General features: G+C 60.8%; 1 protein-coding gene across 1 annotated transcript in view; it reads right to left on the reverse strand.

Moving 5' to 3' along the window:
- Positions 1 to 209: 209 nt before the first annotated feature.
- KDM4B (lysine demethylase 4B) overlaps positions 210 to 22,714 on the reverse strand; it is a 156,858-nt gene continuing 134,353 nt past the window's right edge. The window contains exons 14-23 of the mRNA XM_023733274.1: positions 21,185 to 21,363; positions 16,416 to 16,641; positions 14,232 to 14,308; positions 13,998 to 14,053; positions 13,463 to 13,571; positions 8,251 to 8,436; positions 8,016 to 8,180; positions 7,510 to 7,629; positions 2,092 to 2,184; positions 210 to 813 (exon numbers count right to left, since the gene is read on the reverse strand). Of these exons, the coding sequence (XP_023589042.1) occupies positions 619 to 813; positions 2,092 to 2,184; positions 7,510 to 7,629; positions 8,016 to 8,180; positions 8,251 to 8,436; positions 13,463 to 13,571; positions 13,998 to 14,053; positions 14,232 to 14,308; positions 16,416 to 16,641; positions 21,185 to 21,363 (1,406 nt within the window). The 3' untranslated portion in view covers positions 210 to 618. The remainder of the gene's footprint in view (positions 814 to 2,091; positions 2,185 to 7,509; positions 7,630 to 8,015; positions 8,181 to 8,250; positions 8,437 to 13,462; positions 13,572 to 13,997; positions 14,054 to 14,231; positions 14,309 to 16,415; positions 16,642 to 21,184; positions 21,364 to 22,714) is intronic.

The following is a 22,714-nucleotide window of genomic DNA, read 5'->3' on the forward strand; positions in this document are numbered from 1 at the left end:
GCGGCGCCCCCCGCCCACTCTGCCGGCAAACGACGGTTTAAAACAGCAACAAACGAAACCCAAGGCGAGGCTGCCGTCCTCCGCAGATCCCGGTTCTGAGAAAAAGAACGTTTCTGCTTTGTGTGTTTTGTTTTGTTTTTAAAGCCACAAATCTTAGAAAACAACTTTGGGGATGTTTTTCTTTTCTCCGTGTTCCGTTCTCCCTTGTCTTTTTTTTTTTTTTTTTTTTTTTTTAAACAATAGCATTTATAGAAAGAACTTCACAAAGGTGATCTATGTACACGGTCCCAATTCCGGACTCGCTCAGTAGGCAATGTGGTAGCACCTTTTCGAAGAGCTTTTCATGGTTCAGGGTCTGAGGAGTTGAGGTGGGCGGTGGGCCCTGGCCGCCCCGGGCCGGCCGGCCCTGCTCCCTGAGTCCCGCCGCGTCTGGCCTGTCACTGCTGCTCGCTGCAGACAGGGCCCGCGCGGGAGGTGGCCTCTGGGGCCAGGAGGGAGGCGAGGCCAGGGCTCCCGGCGAGCAGGTGCGGGGCCGCTGCCTCCTTCCTGGGGGCTGGGCGGCCATGCTGGGCTGAGAGGTCAAGGATGAATGGACACCAGCGGACTCTCTAGAATGCTCTAGAACGGGGCTCCAGGCCGGCCCTGTGCCTGCAGCAGGCTCTCCATGAAGGCCAGGTAGTCCAGGCTCCGGGCCGTGTCCTCGGTGGTGGTGGTGGTGGGGTTGGTGCGTGGGGCGCCCACCCGCGGGCGCTTGGCGGCCTTCACCTCCTCTCCCGAGAAGACGCTGTCCTGGGGTGCCCCCGTGCTGACTGACTGCGGGGACCAGAGAGTACACGGTTAGTGGGGGGCAGGCTCAGCGTGGCAGGGCCAGGGGCCACTGTCTCTCAGTGAAGGACCTTCCCAGTGGGCTAGCTGCCTGCTAGGGGTGCCGCTCGGCAAGACCCTGCTTCCCCGGGGACCCTGGTCCTGCAGGTGAGCTCCCCATGGCCCTCCCGGCAGATGGGGCGGGAGAGGGGCCTCACACCCCGCTGCTGGCTCCCCTGGGAGGAGCGGAGGGACAGGCCACTTCCTGGAGGACGGGAGCCCAGGAGGCAGCACAGGCACAAGGGTCCCCAGGGGAGCCTCCCATGACCCCACCCACCACACCTCAAGGCTGGATTAGAACGAGAGAAAGGAAACGTGCGGCCAGTGGCATCACTGGAGGGTGCGGGGGTGTGGACCACGTAGGATGACACTGTCAGAGGGGATGACACCATCAGAATGACTGTCTATAAAATGTCTGTGCAGCGTTCCAGCAGAAATTATTCTTTATAAAAATATCCCTGTAGTTCGTTGTAATAAAAACATTTTCCTAAATCCAGATTGTATGTATCGACACAGACACTCATGTACCAACACCCCTATAGGGCCGCTGAGCCGGCATCGACTCGGCAGCAGTGAGGTGTTTTTGGGGTGCCGCGTGCCCCGCCTGCCCGCCCACACCACAAGCGGGCGCCGGCGTTTCCGCTGCCGTCAGTTTTCACAGTCGCCGATCCGTCAAATGTCCCGGCGTTTCAGCTACGATACCGTGCAGTTAGCGTGGAGGGGCGACACCAGCTCTAGTGACGCCACTGTGCGCAACAGGGGTGGGGAGAAGCCAGCGTTCCCCCTCCGCCTCTCGACTCGCTGTCCCCTTAAAAGGGGGCGCGCGCTGGGACAGCGGTTTGTAAGCCGCCAGCTGTGGCGCAGGCTGTGCTCCGGGACCCGCAGCTGGAGCTGTGGTGAGCACGCGTCCAGCGTCCGAGGGCTCAGAGGCTGGTGGAGGCTCTTCCTGCTCTGTGCCCCGCTCTGTCAGAAGGGGGGCGGCCCACTCCCGCCACCCGGACAGCCTCCTCCCTTGGAGCTGGCTCCCCCAAACATCCGCAGCACCCCCTCCTGGCTGGAGTGGAGGCAATGGGCTGACAGAGGGGAGCTGCTCGGCTGGAAGGCTAGGAAGGCTCGGTCAGTTCCGGTGAAATGGGACGCCAGGGCCCACTTCCAGAAGCCCAGGAGAAAGCTCCCCGGCCCCGAGGCCCCCAGCCTCCCACCGCGGCCCACCCTGTGGCCACTCACCAGCCGCGACCTGACCCTCTTGGGCAGCTCCTCCTCCAGGGTATAGATGTCGCCGCGCTTCACAGTCAGCTGGGACCCATCCTCAAACTCCACCTGCGAGGCAGATGCTGTCCTGTGCTCGGGCCTCATTGCCCATGATGCCTGCCCCGAGCCCAAACAAATCAAGATCGGCTGGAGATGCCGGATCCCTCAATGCCTGAAGCTGGCCCTTTTGTCTGAGCCTCTGCAGTCACTTCCTGTGAGAGTCCTGCCCAATGGGTAGGGACAGTCCTGAGGCCTGGGAGAGGGGGGCCGAGTGGAGGCCCAGTGGGTCATGGACTCCACAGCACACCAGGCCAGGGTGAGCTGTCCCACTGCTCTAGCCAAACTCCCTCACCCAGGAGGACAATGCTTGGCCCAGGCTCTCGGAAGCTCCCAAGCAGCTGGAGGCTCCACGTGCAGGCCTGGGCACCGACTCTAAGGGTTCCAAGTGCTGGAGAGAGAAGGGTCAGGGAGCCTCTGGGCAGCCTTGTGCCGCCCTCTGGGACCCCTGCCTCTGGTCTTTCCTTCCAACTTGTGCAGAACAAGGACGGAGACACAAACAGGCGGACGCCGGAGCCCACCCCAGCCCCGGGCAGCAGAGGAATGGGTGAGGAGGTGGGGAGGCCTGATCTTCGACTCCCGGCCTGGATGCTCCGACAGGCGGTCACCCTCGGCCACCCTTGTGGGAGACGAGCCAGCAGGCCTGTCCGAGGAGCTTGTGGGGCTACGGGTGGCCCAGGGTGCTGCCTGGCCAAACGGATAAAAGCCCGCCCAGGGCCTGTCCAGTGGGGGAACATCAGGGCAGAGGGGTCCCCTCATCTAAACCCCCAGCCCCCTGAGAAAGCAAGAGTCACGGACGAGGACGGCCAGCCAGTCTGGCCCGGACCCGGAAGGCTGGCAGCGCCTCGGCCATGCCCCACTGTGGGAGGGCCGAGTCCCTGAGCCGCCGGTTGCGTGTGCGGGGCTGAGCCCACCTCCAGACGGGCTGCTGTGCCCAGCAAGGCCTCTCCCTTGCTACTGGCAGATACTGCACACGAGGATTCAATCACGCGAGAAAAGTAGGCTCCCAGCACGCGGGCATTGAGTCACCCCAGAAAATCAGGCTCCCAGCACATGGGGATTCAGTCACCCCAGAAAAGCAGGCTCCCAGCACACGGGGATTCAGTCACCCCAGAGAAGGAGGCTTCCTCCCAGGAGGAAAAAGCGAGTTCTAGAAACCGAGGAAAGCAGCTCGGGTTTCTAGGTCAGGAAGCCCGGGAGACCCGCTCTAGCTTCCCCGGGGTAAGAAGAGAAGCTCCATGAGGGGCCAGGGCTGACCACCTCGTCCCAGCCCGCGGGCTCCCCTGTGGTCAAGTCACGGAGGAAACGTGGCCCTTAGAGTTACACTGCTTTCCCTGCTGTGGGTCTCTCCCCAGAACCTGGACTCTCGCTGTGAACCCCCAAGGGTGGGCTTTTCATGCCATATTAAAAACCACTTTATTGTTGAGATAACGGTCGCTCAGCGCAGCCGCAAGGGTAACACGGGGAGAGTTCCGGCACCCTGCACCCCGCCCCCGAGGGCAACATCACACGGAGCATTTTTCTAACGTGGTTGGAGGGGGTCACACTTGGGGGGCCCACCTGGGGCGGGCTGTGGAAGCCACAGAGTGTGAGGATCTCGGGGCTCCAACACCCTGGGGACTTCTAGAGCAGAGCCTGTCTGTGTGATCTCTGTGGGCATCGGCAGTGGGTGGGTGAGGAACCTCCTGGAAGCCCGCTGTCACCTGTACCAAGCCCAGGCCAGTGTGGGGTCAGTGGCCACCTCCTGAGTGCCCAGGTGACCAGCTCTGTCCCAGGTGACCAGCTCTGTCCAGGCTCCCTCTCGGGGCGACGTGGGCATACGCCACATGGCTCCAGGGCTGCCTCCGCCGGGCACGACGGTGGTGTCCCCCGGGCCCGTGAGGCACAGAGGCCGTACCACCACCTCACAGGTATCCTGTCGGCCACCACCACGGTTTTCCTTTTCAGAACCTCCACCGGTTTTCTCTCATAACCCCCGTCTGTTTCAGGGATGTGACCCCCACGTCCCCCAGCACTCTGAGGACTATTAAATAATCGTTTAAGCTGTTTGCTGACTGCCTCCATGAGCTGTTTTCTCGGGGGTGAGCTCTTCCTGTTGCTGGCCTTCCTTGGGAGTCTGCTGACATGAGAAAATTCTATGAAGAATGCCCATCCGAGAGGCGGCAACTTCCAGCTTGCCAGCCAGCACACCTGGCACCTTCTGTTTCTTTAAGGGACCCACCGAGAGCTTCCTTTCTCATTTCCAAGCAGGACTAATAATTTATCTACATCTTTTCTAGCATTCTCAGAGGTTTCCCAAAGAAGGAAGAATACCAGCATGTGGTCAGACTGACTTTTCAAAGAACTTTCCACACCCCCTTCTGGAGACACCCACCCTGGACATCTCTCATGGGAGTGCCAGGCTGCAGACCCCTGGCCTCTGAAGGGGCTACTTCGACTGTCCAATCCACATTTTCCCCTCAGAGAGATGTCCTGCAGTCCCGAAGCCCTTCTCTCGAAGGCAGGTCTCGAAAAGAGAAGTGTGTGGTCATTCACACCTCGGCTGCTCACTGGGAGTCCTCTAATCAGACTGCTTCCCAACGGGAGGTCCCTGAGGTGAAATCAGGCAACTCTGCAGTCGGGCCTCGCCACCTTGGATCCCGGATACAGTCTGCAGCGATATTCGATACCCTCACAGAAGAGACGAGCCAAGGCTCATGAGAGGAAAAGAGGATCGCTCCAGTGCGTGGCCCCGAGAACGTGCAGTGAGCGGGAATGTTGTCTGAAGCTGTGAAGATCCAGCGTCCTTTAATCACGGGGACAGAGATGGCCTTACTGTCCCTAGCAAGACTTGATGTTGTTGTTGTAGCTGCTGTTAATTTTCAACTCAGGGCGACCCCAGGTAACAGAGTAGAACTGCCCCATAGGGTTTTCCTAGGCTGTAATCTTTACAGGGTGGGGGGTCCTTCTGGCACAGTGGTTAAAGCACTCAGCGTTACCCGGAAGGTCAGTGGTTTGAACCCACTAGCCACTCTGTGGGAGAAAGACGTGGCAGTCTGCTTGTGTGAAGATTTAAAGCCTCGGAAACCCTGTGGGGCAGCTCTACTCTGTCCTATGGGGTCTCTCTGAGTTGCAATCGACTCCACAATGGATTTGTTTCTTTGGAATCCTTACAGGAGAAAGTCATCATCTTGCGGAACACTGGGGGGGTTCAAACCACCAACCTTTCAGTTCGCAGTTGAGTGCTTCACCATTGCGCCACCAGGGCTCCTACAAGACTCGAGAGCAGCTCACCCAGTTCCCTATGAGAGCTCCCCCCCACTCCTGGCTCAGGCATTTCCAGCTCTAACAGGGAGCTGTGACTGGGATGCCGCTGGAAGGGGCTGTCTAGCTGGTGGCCACCTCCCCGCTCCCCTGCATCAGGCAGGGCTAGTCCACTCCAGCAGGCCAGGCTGCTCCAAGCGGCTCCCAAAGGCTGCGCAGTACACATCCTGGGTGGAATCTGAGGCTGGTGGCATCCGGCCTCCCAAAGGCAGGCACAGAATCGGGGGCCCGGGGTGGGGGCAGGAGAGCAGCAGGATTCCAGGGCACAAGTGAAGCCAGGCTGCGACAGGTAGGGGAGGCTGGGTTACAGACCCTCCTGCCCAGATCCTACAGTCACTCCTGGGCCCGAGCTGTGCTGAAGTGGGGGGAGAGGTGGAGAGAAGAGCCGGCAGACTGGCCATGGTGGGGACTACCTGCCACCCTTTCCTGCCCCACGTGGTGGGGGTGCAAGTTGGCACTGCCGCCGCGCTGAGCTAAACACAATCCTACCAGCTGCGGGGGACTGGATTCTGACTCATGGCGAGCCCCTGGGTGTCAGAGCAGAACTGGGCTCCACAGAGCTCTCAGTAGCTGATTTCTCTAAAGTAGATACGCAGGTCTTTCTTCTGAGGCACCTCTGGGTGGACTCAAACAGCCAACCTTTCAGAACCGTTTGAACCTCCCGCCCCCCAACCCCAGGGACACCACATGAGCTGTGGACGCCTCCCCCAGTGGCAGGGCCCAGCAGCAGTGGGAACGTCGGGATCATCTGCGGCTGAGGTTTTCTGTGCAGGCACGTTCAATCAGCCAGCTCACTGAGGGCTGACGGCCTGGACCCCTCACCCGTGGTATCCTGGATGTAGGGTGCAGCCACATTCTCAGGCGGACAGGCGAGGCTGGAGGGTCCTGCCAGAGCAGCCAGCTGGAAGAGGCCAGGCCGGAAAGCACGAACGCCACGGACGACAACGGGCCCAGTGGTCACGGGACCCCAGCGCTCCTGTGATCTCAGGGCAGTGCAAAGCCATGGGTGTCATCATCGGGGGGCGTCGAGCAATTCCGACTCAGGGACCCCACGTGACACAGCACAACTGCGCAGTAGCGTTTCCTAGGCCGTAATCTTCATAAAGACAGACTGCCAGGCCCTTCTCCCAGGGAGCTGCTTTTGAGTTTAAATCGCCAACATTTCAGTTAGCAGCCACGTGCTTAACCATTGCACCACCAAGGTTCCTTCAAAGCTTTGGCGCCGCCTCCTAACTATGGCCTCGGCACAGCTGTGAGGTTGCTCCTTTTCTCCTTCACTTTCGCCTTTAAGGGCTGAACCCAAATGTCCACAAAGAAACATGGGGTGAGGCAGCCAGCGGAGGTCAGGATGGCTCTGCCGACTTGCTGTGTGATCTCGGGGGATCCTGAGCACTCCTCTGAGTCTTCATTCCCCACCCTCACAGGCCCGCCAAATCAGGGCAGGGGGAGAAAAACAGATGTGAGCAGAAAAGAGTGATCCAGCTCACTTATGAAGATACACGGAAAGAACATAACCACCAGTGGCTGTCGAGCTGACTCCGACTCATGGCGCCCCCCGTGTGTCAGAGCAGAACTGCCCCACAGGGTTTCAGTGGCCGATTTTTCAGAAGCAGACCACCAGGCCTTTCTTCCAAGGTGCCTCTGGATGGCTCAAACTGCCGGCCTTTCCGTTAGCAGCTGAGTGTGTTCACCGTTTGCACCACTGGGCCCTCCAAGATGTGGGTGACTTTTCTAAAATTCCACATTTTAAAATAATTTCTCTGACTGCCAAGTGTGATTCCCACAATTAGGAAAGAAACCCACACCCATGTCTACATTTTTGAAAATCAGGAAGACATCCCTAAAAAAGAAAATGTCACACAGCCAAGGTCCCTTCTAGCAGAATCAGAGGACAAGCAGAGGCCCTGCCCCACACCCCAACCTCAGCACTGGTGGCACCAGTCGACCCGACACAGAAGCAGCTGCCACCTGCCTGGGACTCTTGCTTCTCTGGGCACCTGGGAAAACAGGGCTGATGAGGCTTCCAGGGCTCACCTGATAGACGTGGCTGGTCACCGAGGAGATGAACTTGGCCTTGTAGATATTGCCGTCTGCCCACCGCAGCTCCACCACCTCGCCCTCAGGAGGGGGTCCCAGGCGGACGCAGTCTCTACTCTGCAGACAGAGGACAGCTAAGTGAGGCCCTCACATCTCTCTAACCCGATTACAGCCTCCCCGCCGCCTGCCCTGCAGCCATGGACGCTAGAGCGAAGGGAAGGTCTTCAGACTCCTGCTCGAAATCACACTGCAGGCTGACAACAAACAAGGACTGGGAGGCCCCAGTGGTTTGCCTCGTTGTAGGCTGGGTAGGACTGCAGAAGCGGAGAGTGCTTCCCCGCCTAAGGCCTAGGCTGGTCCACCCGGTCACAGGTGACCAGGTGCTCAGAGGGACGGCCCTTCCCCACCCCGTCCCCTGGAGGGATAGGTTCCCCTCCCGCCCCCCACCCCGGGAGGGCTGGCCCCACCTGCTCCCTCTGCCCCCCCACCCCCCACTGGCTCACTGTGATGCTCTCCGGGTAGAGGTTGTCGCTGTACGACCCGTCGTCAAAGTTCACTTCGTACAGGGTCTGTGTGGCGACGCCGATGACACGGCAGCGGTAGTAAAGCCCATTGCGGTTCTTGGTGATGACCATCTGGCCTGCGGTCACGGCCCGCTGGAACTGGGCCTGCGGGGGGAGGGCGGCCTTCAGAGGGGCTGGCGCGGGCGGCGGGCAGGGGGTGCGGGCTGGCACTCACCGTATGGGCGCCCGTCTTGTGCTTGAAGCAGGTGATGGAGACGACGTAGGGCCAGTCGTCCGGCTCCATGAGGACGCCGGCGGCATGGGCGCATGTCACGTGGAAGGACGTGGAGCAATGCTCGTAGGAGCACTGGATGCAGGCGCCCGACACCCGCTTCATGCGCTTCCGGCAGTACACGCACTTCTGCGGGAACAGGTAGCAGGGTCGGGGCGCTGGCTGGGGATGCTGCCCCGGGCCAGGAGCCCCTACTGGGCCCCAGGACTATCTCCTGGGAACGACCTCCAGACCCAGCACTGTCTCCTAGGAATGACCACCGAAACCTGGCAATGTCTCCTAGAGAAGCCCTAGACCACAGACCCAGCACTATCTCCTAGGAACGAACCCCTAGACCCTGGACCCAGCACTGTCTCCTAGGAACGAACCCCTAAATCCCAGACCCAGCACGGTCTCCTAGGAACGACCCCCAAACCCAGCACTATCTCCTAGGAACGACCCCCAGACCCTAGCACTGTCTCCCAGGAACGACCCCCAGACCCAGCACTGTCTCCTGGGAACGACCCCCGGACCCCAAACCCAGCACTGTCTCCTGGGAATGACCCCCCAGACCCCAGCACGGTCCCCTAGGAACGAGACCCGACGGGGTGGGGGGGGAGTGCGGCTATGGGCTGCTTAGAGGCAGGGACTAGGGAAGGAGCCCTGGGGGAGCAATGGTTAAGCATACGGCTGCAAACCAAGAAGTGGATGGTTTGAACTCACCCAGCAGCACGAGGGAAGAAAAGGCCTGGCAATCTGCTCCATAAAGATTACAGGCCAGGAAACCCTACAGGGCAGTTCCACTCTGTCGCGTGGAGTCACCATTAGTTGGAATCGACTCAGCGGTACCCAGCGACAGAGGTTGGGGGCGGAGGGAATGGGGAAAGGCTGCTAATGGGCATGGGGCTTCTTTTTGGAGTGGTGAGAATGTTCTGGAGTTAGGTAGTGGTAAGGGTTGCATAACTCTGTGAATGTACAAAAAATCACTGAACTGTTCGCTTTAAAACGGTTAAGATGGTGAATATTATGTTGTCAATTTTATCTCAAATAATAATAATGCACTCGAAAGCAACCTCCTTACAGCAGGCGAGACGCCCGCCTGGGCCCCTGCCCCTCTCTGCCCGGTGTCAGCACCCAGGTGCACGGGAGGGCCCTGAGGAGCTGCTGGTGGCAGCCTCACCACAGGTCCCCCAGCTGGCTCGCAGCCGCCAGGCCCCGGGCCCTGCAGCCGTCATCCTGAGCATTTAATAAGCGGGCCCTTATCTCTCCATAAACTGTGTTCAAAAGCCAGAGAAGCACAGCGGCAAAGGGTGCTGCAGGAACATGGCGCCTGAGGCTGATCGAAGGCAACGCTGGCTCATTATTAAATTGTCAATACCTCACTCTCTCCTGGCAGGGACAGCGCTGATATGCAACAGGCCGGATGCTGCTGAGTGGAGTGGCGGCATTAACCCTCACCAAGAGGGCCCCCAGTGAGCTTGGCCAGGCCGGAGTGGCTGCCTCTGAGGCCAAAAGGTGCCTGACACCGGGCGGTAGGGGGCGCGGGCAACAGAGGAGAAACCATGGGAAGGTAGGGAAGGACCCATGGGGAGGCGCAGGGGAAGGGGACATTCAGAAGCTTCCAGAGACTTCCAGAGACACCTGGGACTTGAGGGCTGGGGGAGCCCAGGGGAAACCTGACGCCCAGTCGAGAGTGACCATCTGCAGCCCGACACGCACAGTCCGTTTCCATCCCTGTGGGCTGGCAGCTCGACATCCCGGGTGCCCACGTCATGAAGAACGTGAGCCGGGCCCTCCCGTGCGGTCTGTCAGGGGCCAGCGTCCAGCACACGGGGCAGCGCAGCCCCAGCTGCAGTCACGCACAGCTGCCTCCACTGACAACGGGCTAGCGGCAGGCCGAGAGATGAGGTGTCCGTGGCACCCCGTGCCCTGGGGGTGCATTCACGGTGGGCCAGGAGCAGGGTCAGCTGCTCTTGGCTCCCCAGGTGAGCGGAGTTACATCCCAGCGTCCTGGACTGAAGGGTCTAAACACACTGTCCCATGGATCCACCGGGGCTGTCTGCTCCAGAGCTCCTGGGCCCGTGTGGCTCGCAAGGCTCACGTGTACCAGGTGGTCCTTCTGTCAGCCCTCACGGGGTGGGACTGGGTGGGTCTCCAGGGCCTGATTTCCATGTTCTGGCCTTGGTCTCCTTCAGGGTGCCTGAGTCGTCAGAGGCTGGAGAGCAGTGGCGTCCGTGCAGAGTGTGGTCTGGGAGGAAGCTGAGGGCCCTTGCCTGCCGGGACTGCAGACTCACCACATGTGGGCACCACGTCTGCTGCCCTCTGCAGCCTGGGCAGGACGGCTGCCACCAACCTGCTTGGTAAATGCACCCTGGTGCCCGATGGGGGCAGGGGACGAGTCCTCTCCCTCTGGAGCCTGACACATGGGCGCCCTAAACCACACAGCACAGCTAAGTGGGAAGGGGGGACCAGTCCCCCCCCAGCTGTGTCTCCTCCTGCCCCATGGGGCCAGTGCTGCACCCGCAATGACCTCAGTCCCCGCCCAGACCTCGGTGTTCCCCCAGGAAATTTCTGGCATGCTCCCACAGCTGCCAGGAACCATTCCAGCCTGGCGCAGTGGGTGGTCCCATCTGCCGCCAACCTGGTTCGGCTGGGGGCTGACCCCAGCTCACATCGGACCTGCCCGGACACCCTGGCGCCCAGAGCAGTGTAGGCGCCCGGCAGGCAGGAGTTAAGTGCCTGCTTCCTTGTGTGGCTCCATTAAGCAGTACAAGTGGGCCTCGTGTAAAAGGATTTTTAATTCATTGTTACAAGCGCCAGTAATGAACAAGCTGTGCGCCACAGACGTCGGCCGATTCACAAAGCGTGGGGGGAGGACTTATCGCTAGCACCGCACCGTCACTCCACCTGAGTAATGGTGCCTTTTACGCCACGTTGGGGCCGAGCTGCCGGCCCCGAGGGGCTCATCCCCTGGCCACGCTGGGTGAGCTGCACTGCTACACGGGCTGCATCTGTGGGCTCTGAGCGCGCCACCCCAGCACCCCCGTTCCTGGGCCTGTGGACAGGCATCACTGTATGGGGAGCCCGGGCTCTGTGGTGGGCGCTGCCCCATGCCACTTGGTGGTCTTGGCTGGGGCCCACTCCCAGGGTGATGCAACATGTCCCAGAGGCTCGAGAGGTCACACCTTCATTCCCTGCCATCACCCTGGCAGTAACACCCACAACAGGGCAACCTGCTCGCACACGTGCAGGGTCTGAGCCCCACGTGGGCACCTGACTCTCCCTCGTCTCTCCTCGGGCTGCATCCCACCTGGCCCTGGCAGAAGGCCTGGTTGCAGGAGCAGCTAAGCGAAGCTGCAGGCAGGTGTGGGGAGGCCCCAGAGGCCTCAGGTGGCTGGGAGCCAGAGAGGGAGTCACCAAACCTGGGCCAGGGGAGCTGCTTCCTCTGAGCCCCAGCTCCTCGCCTACTGAGTGGGCCAAATCCTGGTGTCTCTGACGCGCAGTGCGACTGGAGTTCCGACAAAGAGGATGCAGTGACGACAAGCCCCAGGGCCACCACCCACGCTGACGGTATAGTGAGCACTCATCCGGCCAGCGAGGCAGGGACTGCTGCCACCCACCGCACAGATGGAGGCTGAGGACAGGGAGGCTCAGGGGTCTGCCAGCACTGAGCTCACCGTTGGTGCTCATGGGCTCCGAGGTATGGCTGCTGGCACCACAGGGGGCCCCCTAGTAGGCGGGCTGGACACCATGACCGGGAATGGCCTGCACTCTAATGAGGGGCTCATGGCTCATGTATCCGAGGGGCAGTCCCATGCCCACGTCCGCGCAGCTGCACTAGCTCAAGCTCCATGGTTCAGCGGTGAAACAAATGAAGGAGGGGGCGAGCGGGGCGTGCGGTCACTTCTCGTCATGCAGAGAAGGTGGGGCCGGCACCCGCTGCTCCATGGTGCAAAGGACACCCGCGGAGAGGTGTGTGAGGAACCAGGAGACTCACTGCCTTGGGGAGGGAGGCTGGTTCTCACGGGGCACCTTTGCATCTCCTGACCGCGCGCCCTGTGTCTGTGTGACCCGTTCCAAAATAAACATTTGCTAAAACTAACACTATATGAAGAACGGGGCATCAGGACTGGATGAAGACTCATTAACAACCTGCAATATGCAGATGACACAGCCTTGCTTGCTGAAAGTGAAGAGGACTTGAGGCACTTACTGATGAGGATCAAAGACCACAGCCTTCAGTATGGATTACACCTCAACATAAAGAAAACAAAAATCCACCTCAAAACCGGACCAATAAGCAACACCATGATAAACGGAGAAAAGACTGAAGTTGTCAAGATTTCATTTTACCTGGATCCACAATCAACACCCATGGAAAAGCAGCAGTCAGGAAATCAGACAACACGTTGCATTGGGCAAATCTGCTGCAAAAGACCTCTTTAAAGTGTTGAAAAGCAACGATGTCATCTTGAAGACTAAGGTGCACCTGACCCAAGCCATGGTGTTTTCAGTTGCCTTCTATGCATGCGAAAGGTGGACAATGAATAAGGAACACCAAAGAAGAATTAACACCTTTGAAATGTGGTGTTGGTGAAGAATATTGAATATACCATGGACTGCCAAAATAACAAACAAACCTATCTTGGAAGAAGTACAACCAGAATGCTTCTTAGAAGCAAGGATGGCGAGACTACGTCTCATACAGTTTGGACATGTTATCAGGAGGAACCAGTTTCTGGAGAAGGACGTCATGCTTGGTAAAGTAGAGTATCAGCAAAAAAGAGAAAGACCCTCAACGAGATGGACTGCCACAGTGGCTGCAGTGATGGGCTCAAGCTTAACAACGATCGTGAGCATGGCTCAGGACCCGGCAGTGTTTCATTTTGTTGTACATCGGGTCGCTATGAGTCAGAACCGACTCGACGGCACCTAACAACAAGAACAAATTTAACGCTCATCTCGTCTGCTTCCTCACTGCGACCCTTGGTCCACGGAGAAGTGCCAAGAGTTTGGCGCAGGACTTGGCATTTTTAGCCCTGGACGGAGGAGCCAGGAGCTCTCCGCCTGGCCCCAGGTGGGCAGGCAGGTCCATCTCAAACGCACATGGCAGGGCCCGGCCCACACTCGCGGAACCTCATAGGACGTCACGGAACGCACGGAAGGAGACACTCACCAGCTTCCACCGCTGCTCAGGGATGGCACTGATGTCCACAGGGTGGCGCTCCATCACATTCAGGAACCGGGCCTCGGGGACTGCAATGGCGCAGATGACGTGGATCCACCTGGAAGGTGGGGGGAGGGGTGTGTTGTCGGGGTCATCCAGGTGCGCCTCCTTGTGACACTCAGTCCAGCACCCAGCACAGCCAGCAGCCAGGCCAGCAGCAGGGGGGCAGTAGTGGGGGGGGATGCGCCCGCTCCGACCCTGACGTTGGATTAAATGGCGAGGACTGTGCTTAAGGGACTGTCTCGTAGCCCAGGCAGTCGCTGTCTCCCCTCGTCCTCGGCCACCCCACCCATGGGACAGCCGCACGGAGGTGACAGCTGATAATCGCTGACTTTCACGTCGTCCCTGGCTTCTTGCCACCCACGGACCAGGAAAGCTGGGAGCCCAGAGCACCGGCCAGGGCCACACTCCTGGTAAAAGCAGAGGCAGGACTCTGACGGGGCAGGGTTCTGGAAGGCTGGGACGCCCGCGGCGGCTCACCCACCTCCTGTCGGTGGTCATCTGCAGCGCTCCGCCCCGGAGATTGCATAGGCAGCATTCCTGCAGGAGGAGACACCACCGTGAGCGGCTGCACAGAGCCCCCACCCGACCCGGGGCCGGCTGCCACCCACCCGCACCAGCCCCCGGTTACCCCACGGGATCGGGGTCGGGCCAGTCTTGCCCCCCATAGTGGGCAGCTTTTCAGAGCCCCCCTACCCTGCCACGGGGCGCGAATTACCGCAGTCCAGGCGTGGGCCGTGCACCGGGAACACGTCCAGCCTTCATTGACCAGCTCAGGGCGGATACCGTAACAACCTGAAAGATGGGGTGCTGAGACACGGGGCTGGCACAGGGCTGCACGCAGTGCTGACGGTCTTCTGGAGCCCGCCCAGCCTCGCAGGGGTGCACTCTCACCACCCTCTGTCCTTGACGCAGGCCACTGAGTGCTGCGGGGAGGGCAGTCTGGGGTGCGGGCTGGGAACGGCTCATTTGGAAGTGGGATGCAGGAGGGCGCAGGAGGGCCCCTGCAGAGTCGACGCCCTCAGCCAGGGCAGCACCTCGGCATCCCAAGGACAGCTCCACCCAGCTGAGCTAGAAGGGCCATGTTCTGGACACTCAGCTGTGGGCCGTGGAGGAAGGTCTGGGCCGGGCTCTGAGGGGCCGAGGGAGGCTGAGACTCAGTGCTGAGCAGGCAGTGGTTTGACACTGGAATGCGGGCCTTGTGCAACCTGGGCCAGAGGGGACCGATGAGTAGGCCTGGGCCATGCTCTGTGCAGAACTGTACTCCTCAGCACAGGCCGGAGGGAGGCCGGGGTCACAGAGGTGGTCTTCTGAGAGGCGTGGCCCCAGCTTAAGGAAACCCGGACAAAGCACCAAGGAGGGGAGGGTGGGGGCGGGCTCTGCCTCACCAGAGGCCACCGCCCACCAGACACGGCTCTGGGAGCACGAAGGGGCGCTCTGCTGGCAGGGGGTGGGCACAGCTGGCTTTCTAAGTCCTGCAATAGAGGCTGGCCCTGTCCAAGGAAGTGTGGCTGCACCCTGGGTGCCCAGAGGCCCCACTGAGCAACATGAGAGGGGGAAGGGGGCTGGCAGAGAGGCTCCCTGCTCCACCCCTGGGTGCACCCAGGCAAGCTTGTGCAAGACGGGGGCTGCCCCCTAACGCCAATCCTCAATGGAGACGTGTGTACTGAGCTGAGTGGGGCCAAACTCAATGCCTACAAGGCTGAAACCAAAGTTGTTTCACCATCTGATGAGCCGTGACCTCTGGCCTCCCGAGGTCGGTCAGCGAGCACTCACCTCTCACCTGGCCTCTCCTCTCCCACCTGGCTGTGCCAGCCTGGGCAGCTGTACCCCTGCGCCACCCTCTGCCCTGAGAGTACACCTCACGCCCAGGCCCAAGAAATCAGAGCGACAGCTCCCGGCCAGGAGGCAAAATTACCCCGTGGGCCACCACCGAAGGGGAGGACGGTGGACAGAGATCTGGGGCCGCTCCCTCAGTCAGGAGCACGCCAAATTAAACGTCTCCAAGGGCACTCTTCCTGCTCCGGGATTCAATCTTGCATGCGGCCTCCACCACCCCCGTGACCGGGAAAGGGGCAGACACCATTTCCTTGTCTGGGGCTACGCGGGCCTGAAGGGTCTGGGGAGAGCAGCTATCAGCAGCAGAGACAAATCACGCAGGCTAAGCAACCTCACATCTTATCTCGTCCATCAGTTCGTAACTTTGGCCCCAGATCCCAGAGTGTGGAAATGTTGGCGTGCCTGGCAGGCACCTTATCTCCTCCTGCCGCCTCCTGGATCCAGGAGGGGGAGCAGAGCTCACAGAACCTTCCAGAAGGAGGCTGACCGGGCGAGCAGCCATCAGGAGTGGCCTGCCTTGGCCAGGGGGCAGGGCAAGGACTCTAACCCTCGAAGGCCACCTTGTTTTGCCAATTGGCAGAGCAAGATTTCAGAGAGAGCAGGGTTTCCAGATAGCTCTGGAAACACGTCGCTGGTCCTTCCGGGCACTCCCGGCCCATTTCTCACTGTGGTCAGTGTGGCAGGCATGAGTGGCAGGGATGGAGGGGACAGGAAAAGCCCTGCCCCTCAGTCTGCCCACCCACCTGAGTCCCCCAGACACTCCCGGCCTCTACACTGCCCTCCCTCCAGGCTGGTGTGGGCCCCTGACCTGTAAAGTGGCCCAGAGTGCTGGGCCTTTCTCCTCCATGACTGAGCCTTCTCCACCCAGGGGTTGAGCGGAGCCCCCGACCCCATTACAGGAAGGATGGAGGAAATTAGAAATCGGGGGACCCCCACGGAGGCCTCACCGAGCCGTGCCCGGTGACACCGTGTCCTGCAACCCCGAAGGGCGGCCCGGGGGCCCACGTGAAGCACCCTGCCTGGGCCCCGCGCGGAGCCGTGCCCTCTGGCCCGCGGCACTCACTGGCGTGGACCTGCAGGCAGCACTTGGCGCAGGCGATGAGCAGGCTGGTACCGTCGTCACCGATGTAGGAGCTGGCGGGCAGCGGCTCGGTGTTCTCGCCACTCGCGGTGAAACACATCTCGGGGACCAGCGGCCGTGTCTTTTGGCCGCTTTTGGAGAGTGGCGCGGCGGCCGTGGGGCCTTCCCCAAGCATGGCCTGGGGTGTCTCCTTCTCAGGCTGTAGGGACTGCGGGGAGACGGATCTGCTGTCAGCGGGGCACCCAAGAGCCTGGTGCAGGGGAACCTCCCTAGGATGCCAAGTGGCACGCTACCCCCAACTCTGAGGCCACCCCTGGGTGGGTGGGGGGCACCAGTGGTACTGACCAAACCAGAACCCTCTCCGTGCTGGGGCCCCCTGTGGCCCTCCCTCCTGGTCCCCTCTCCCCGGCCTCCAGAAAACCCTGCTGGCTCCAACTACAAACGCCCACGGCCTCCTCCTCACCTCCACGGCCCCACAGTCCCTGCTCCGGGTAGCCACCAGCGGCTCCTGCCCACTTAGCAACATGTCCAGGCTCCCTGCCGACACATGCTGGCCTGCTGTCCTCCCCCGGGGTCGCTCCCCCTCGCTTTCTCGCCCGCCTGGGCACATGGCCTCCTCCTGCTGCACGTCGGGTCCTGCCTCAGGCAGTGCCGTCTGCCGGGAGCGCTCAGATCTCTGTGCCTGTCTGGCTGCAGACGCCCCTCCACGGGACTGGTGCTGTCTGTCTTCACGGTGCTGACCATCACCTGGGCAACTACCTGGGCTCTTATTTTGGCTGTCCCCTCCAACCTGCACCCCGTGACGGCTATATACCCCGTCTCAGGACGGTGACTCATGGAGCCACCCCTAAGGAAACTTTTTTTCATAAAAAGCTTTGTTTTATTGTTATAGTTTAAGTGAAAGTTTACAATTCAAGTTAGTCTCTCACACAAACATTTATACACACATTGTTATGTGACCCTAGTTGCTCTCCTTATACTGTGATAGCACCCTCCTTTCCACCCCGGATTTCCTGTGTCCATTCACCCAGCTCCTGACCCTCTCTGCCTTCTCATCTCACCTCCAGACAGGAGCTGCCCATTTAGTCTCATGTATCTATTTGAGCTAAGAAGCACACTCCTCACAAGTATCACTTTATGTCCCACAGTCCAGTCCAATCCCTGTCTGAAGAGTTGGCCCTGGAAACTGTTTTAGTTCTGGGCTGATAGAATCCAGGGGCCAAGCTTTATGGGGTCCCTCCAGTCTTAGTCGGACCACTAAGTCTGGTCTTTTCACTAGAATTTGAGTTCTGCACCCGCTTTCCTCCTGCTCCAGGGGAAACTTGCTGAACACACGAATGACTGAATGACTACACGGGCGAGGAGACAGTGATGACAATACTCTCTCCGTGGCGCAGGGATCCAAGCGAGCCACGCCCAGCCTCCCCTGGGAGCCCCAGCCACAGTCTGCCCGTGAGATGGCAGTGGTCTCAGAGACGAGCTCCCCAGACCCCAGAGGCAGGGAGGGTCCGCTTCCGTGAGCCCCGGCCACAGCTCAGGTGTGCACCGAGGAGACGTCTGGGCCCTGCTTGGGACCCAGAGAGGCAGGGATACACGAGCAGTGTGGACACCCAGGTGCTTGACTTGGGGGGACTGAGCCCTCCCTACACGTGGTTGAGGCAGAAACACACACACCAGGCCCCTGGGGATTGTAGCCCATCAGGGAGCAGAGGTGAGAGCTCTGTGACCTGCACGCCCACAGCTCTGCATGCCTACAGCCCCACACACCCACCTGGCCCTGCTTGCCCACAGCCCTGCACACACCCCCATGTCCTGCACATACACCCACCTGGCCCTGCACACACATCCATACCCTGCACACACACTCACCTGGCCCTGCACACCCACAGCCATGCACACCCATAGCCCACATGCCCCTGCACACTCACCTGGCCCTGCATGCCCATGCCCTGTACACAAAGCCACCTGGCCCTGCATGCCCACAGCCCTGCACACACACACACACCTGGCCCTGCACGCCCATGCCCTGCATGCCTACAGCTCCACACACCCACATGGCCCTGCACGCCCATGCCCTGCACACACACCCACCTGGTCCTGAATGCCCATGGCCCTGCACACCCAGGCCCTGCACACACACCCATACCCTGCACACCCATCCACGCCCAGCATGCCCACGCCCTACACACACACCCACGCCCTGCATGCTGCCCATGCCCTGCATGCCCACACTCTGCACACACACCCACACCCTGCACGCCAATGCCCCTGCACACTGCCCATGGCTTGCATGCCCACACCCTGCACACATACCCATGCCCTGTACGCCCATGCCCTGCACGCCCATGTGCCTGGTGATGCCTGGGGTGCCAGGGAAGCCCTGGCCTGCGCCTGGAACCATGACTAAAGCATGTCTGTGCTCATTTCCACCCAGGTGGCCACGGTCAGCCCAGCAGTTCTCACTCATGAGGGACAGCGAGGGCAGGGCACGACCACTGACACCAGACGCAGGGGCACCAGTGGCCGACCCCCAGAGCTCTGGGACTCGGCAGTCGCTGCCTACGCAGCCCACTCATAACGTCAGTCACTATGGCTCCGCTTAGCAACTGCTGTTAAGAAGACCTGCATCTTTAACCAGAGTTCCCAGACTGTGACGCCCAGAAGCTTCTCCGGCAACACACGGGGGCTGTGCCCGGAGTGGACACCGAGAGTGTATCCTACTGTCTCGGGAACCAGAAGGCGACGCCTCGTCTGAGACATGGGTCCCGGCAGCTCTGGGGCAGAACCGTGACAGGTTCCCCACCCTCGGCTCGGGCACCCAGACCCTTGTCTGCTCTGGCTACCCCAACCCCAGAGCACAGGCCTGGGGTGTGAGGTCCACCCCAGTGGCTACACTAACACGTGCAGGGCGTCAGGCTGGGAGCCGGGATGCACAGGACTCAAGATGCGGCATCTAGGGCCGACAAACACGGTGGGGCTGCCCCATGGGCACAGGCATGCAGGGGCGGGGAGGCAGGCTGGGACAGTGGGCCGGGAAGGTTTCCTGGAAGAGGTGGCCTTAAGACTGAACAGAAATCAGCCCTCAAGGCAGGGTGACTGGGGTGCGGCGAGCTGAGTGGTGGGGGCAGATATCACAGCAGGTGAGGGGGCGTGTGGCTACATTGGGGGCTCACGCCCCACCCTGTGGGTGTGGAGAGCCCCAAAGGGCTTCCAGCCCAGGTTGGGCACAGTGGGGCTGCCTCCCCAACACCCACCTGGCTGCAGTGAGCAGAGCAAGAAGGGGGCGGGGGCAGCCATCCAGGCTGGAAGGAAAAGGCTGGAAGGCAGGCTGTGGCTGGGGAGGGAAGGACTTGAGATACAGACGAAAAATGGAAGGACCTGGCGCCTCACGGCCCAGGAGGCCTGGTGTCCAACTCAAGTGACAGACGTGGGAAGGGCTCGTCTGGAAAGAGCGCCAGGCACGGGAAACTGGGCCTGGGCACAGAGCAGACATTAGGCACGGCCAAAGGAGACACAGCAGGGACCCCAGGCACGGGACACTGGACCTAGGCACACAGTGGGTATCAGACATACCAACAGAGATGCGTCGGGGACCCCAGGCACGGGACACTGGGCCTGGGCACACAGTGGGTGTCGGACACGCCAGCGGAGACGCAGGCGGGGACCCCAGGCACGGGACACTGGGCCTGGGCACACAGTGGGCGTCGGACACGCCAGCGGAGACGGGGGGTGGGGACCCCAGGCATGGGACACTGGGCCTGGGCACAGAGTGGGCATCAGGCATGCCAGCAAAGACACGGGCAGGGACCCCAGCTGCAAGGTGGACTCTGCTCTGCCCCAGCCCGCCCCTCAACACTGTGCGAGCACACTCGGAGCTAGACAGGCCTCCAGGCCCCATCCACATCATCCCTCAGCCTGAAGATGCAGCATGGGCACCAACTGCGACCCGATCGGCTGTCCAGCCTCAGGCTGGGTGGAGTCTCTGGCTGGACAGCAATCCGTGGCTCCTCCCTGGGCCCCTCCATGCCGCACACCACTCCCCTTCGTGAGCTTTGTCTGCAGAAACGCATGTTGGTAAGCTACCTTCCTGCAAGACTCAGAAGCTGGCGCGCTCCCGGCAGCCCCACGGGCAGACCCCTGGCTGCGCCCGCCACCCTGCGGAGGGCTCCGCCTTGCCCCAGCCGCCACCCTCAATAGTAGGTGGGCACGGGGCTGCCCCGCTCCAGCTGCGGCTCTAGACTGCGATCCGCGGTCCTTCATCAGCCCTCCTCAAATTTCTCTCCTCTCTTGGTGTTTTTTCTTTTTTAGACCAGAATCTGACCCCAACTCATGATGACCCTGTGAGACAGAGCAGAACTGCCCCATAGGGTTTTCTCGGCTGGAATCTCTATGGAAGCAGATCATCAGGTCTTCTCTCCTAAAGAACCACTTAGTGGGTTTCAACTGCCGACCTTTCTGTTAGCAGCTGAGCGCTTAACTGTTGCACCACAAGGGCCTTCCTTTATTAAAAAAAAAAGAAGTTTTGGCGAAATATATATAACAAAACATCTGCCGTTTTCCAACCACTCTCAGGCGCACACTCCAGGGACGTCAACGGCGCTCGCCACATTCAGCCATCACTACTATCTGTCTCCAGATTCTTCCAGCCCCCACACAGACACTCACGCCCCCGAAGCAGTACTGGGGGTTCTCTGGAGGCAAAGCGAGGGCTGAGCAGGAGCAGACAAGCCCCCAAGCCCAGTGGCACCCACCTGGCTGTAGGGGTAGAAGAGGGTGCAGACGGCACAGTAGGGCTTGGTCAGCGCAGCCACCGCGTTGAACTTCCTCTCCGCCTGGAAGTTGGCTGCTTTGTTCTTCCACTGCAGCGACAGCAGTGACTTCAGGGCCTCGGAGTCACTCATCTCCTCCTCCCCGGAGAAAGGCAGCGTTTCTGGAATCAAACGGGCAGGGCCGGCGGGGACGAGGGGGAAGGGAGGCAGCGGAGGGAGACAGAAACTCAGTCCCATTCAGTCTCGCCCAACAGAGCCCGTGAGCCAGGGAGGCCGACGGCCACGTCCACGTGGACAGGTCCCCATGGCCTGGCCACCTCCCAGCCTCTGATGCCCAGGTGTCATCATGCCGCCCCCTACCCTCTGTCCTCCAAAGCCAGTTGCCATTAAGTCAACCCCGACCCACGGCGACCCATGTGTGTCAGAGTAGAACTGAGCTCCAAAGGGTTTTCAGTGGCTGATTTTGGGGAAGATCGCCAGGCCTTACTTCTGAGGCACCTCTAGGTAGACTGGACCCTCCAGCCTTTTTGTTAGCAGCCGAACACATTAACTGTTTGCACCACCCAGGAATGCCTCAGCTCTAAAGGCTTCCAGAAAAGCCCTGAGTCTGCCTTGGGACGGAGTCCTTTGCCGTCTCCCGGTCCCTGGCCCACCCCTCCTGCCACCTGAGAGCTCCTCGCTGTGCCTCACCCCCTCCCACACCCGTCCTGGGGACAGCTCTCCATGATGCTCTGCCTGTAAGGCTCCTTTCTGGGGCCTGGGGCCTGGGACCCCGCTATCCTGTTTCATTCCCAAAGGGGCACATTGGGGCGGGGGTGGGGGGGGGCGCCGTGGCCCACATGAGGCCCTGAGGCACGTTCTGGAAACAGCGGCCACACCAGTCACCCCGAGTGTAAAGCGGGAGCTGCCCACTGTGCCTGCCCAAGGGGACACAGGGCCATGGCCAGGGCCCCGCACACGGTTCCGCCTGCTTCTAGAATGCCGCCCGTCCCCGGGCTTCAAGTTAGACCAGAAGGAAGCCACCCAGGCCATTTTCAAATCCTATGTACATCTTAAACGGTAGGCTGGCACAGAGGATGAGAAACTGGCTCAGCAGGGTTTCTATATAGAAGATAGCGGCTCTTGGCTGACTGTTAGACAGAAGATTCTCCGTGCCCCCACCCCAACTCGGGCCTCGCTGGAGCCTTGGTTATGGCCCCTCCTGGCCCTGACACTGTGTGCAGCCACCAGGAGGAGCCCAGGACGTCACTCGCAGCCTGGCATCACCACCCGCCACGGGCAGCCTGGCCAGCAGGTCAGAGCACAGAGCATCCCTGACAACAACTGCTTGCAGGGTGCCAGCCGCACGCTGGGGTCTCCCTCAGCCACGCGGTGGATGTGGCCGGGGGCAGGAACCCCGAGAGACGAGCCAGAGCAGGGTGGTTCCCACGGACACCACTACAGGGTGACACCACGACACGTCCACTCCCACGAGGGTCTCCTGCGAGCCCCTCCCCAAAAAGAGGTCAAGGC

Source organism: Trichechus manatus, unplaced genomic scaffold (assembly GCF_000243295.1).
Source record: "Trichechus manatus latirostris isolate Lorelei unplaced genomic scaffold, TriManLat1.0 scaffold00057, whole genome shotgun sequence".
In the NCBI taxonomy this organism is placed as follows: domain Eukaryota; kingdom Metazoa; phylum Chordata; class Mammalia; order Sirenia; family Trichechidae; genus Trichechus; species Trichechus manatus.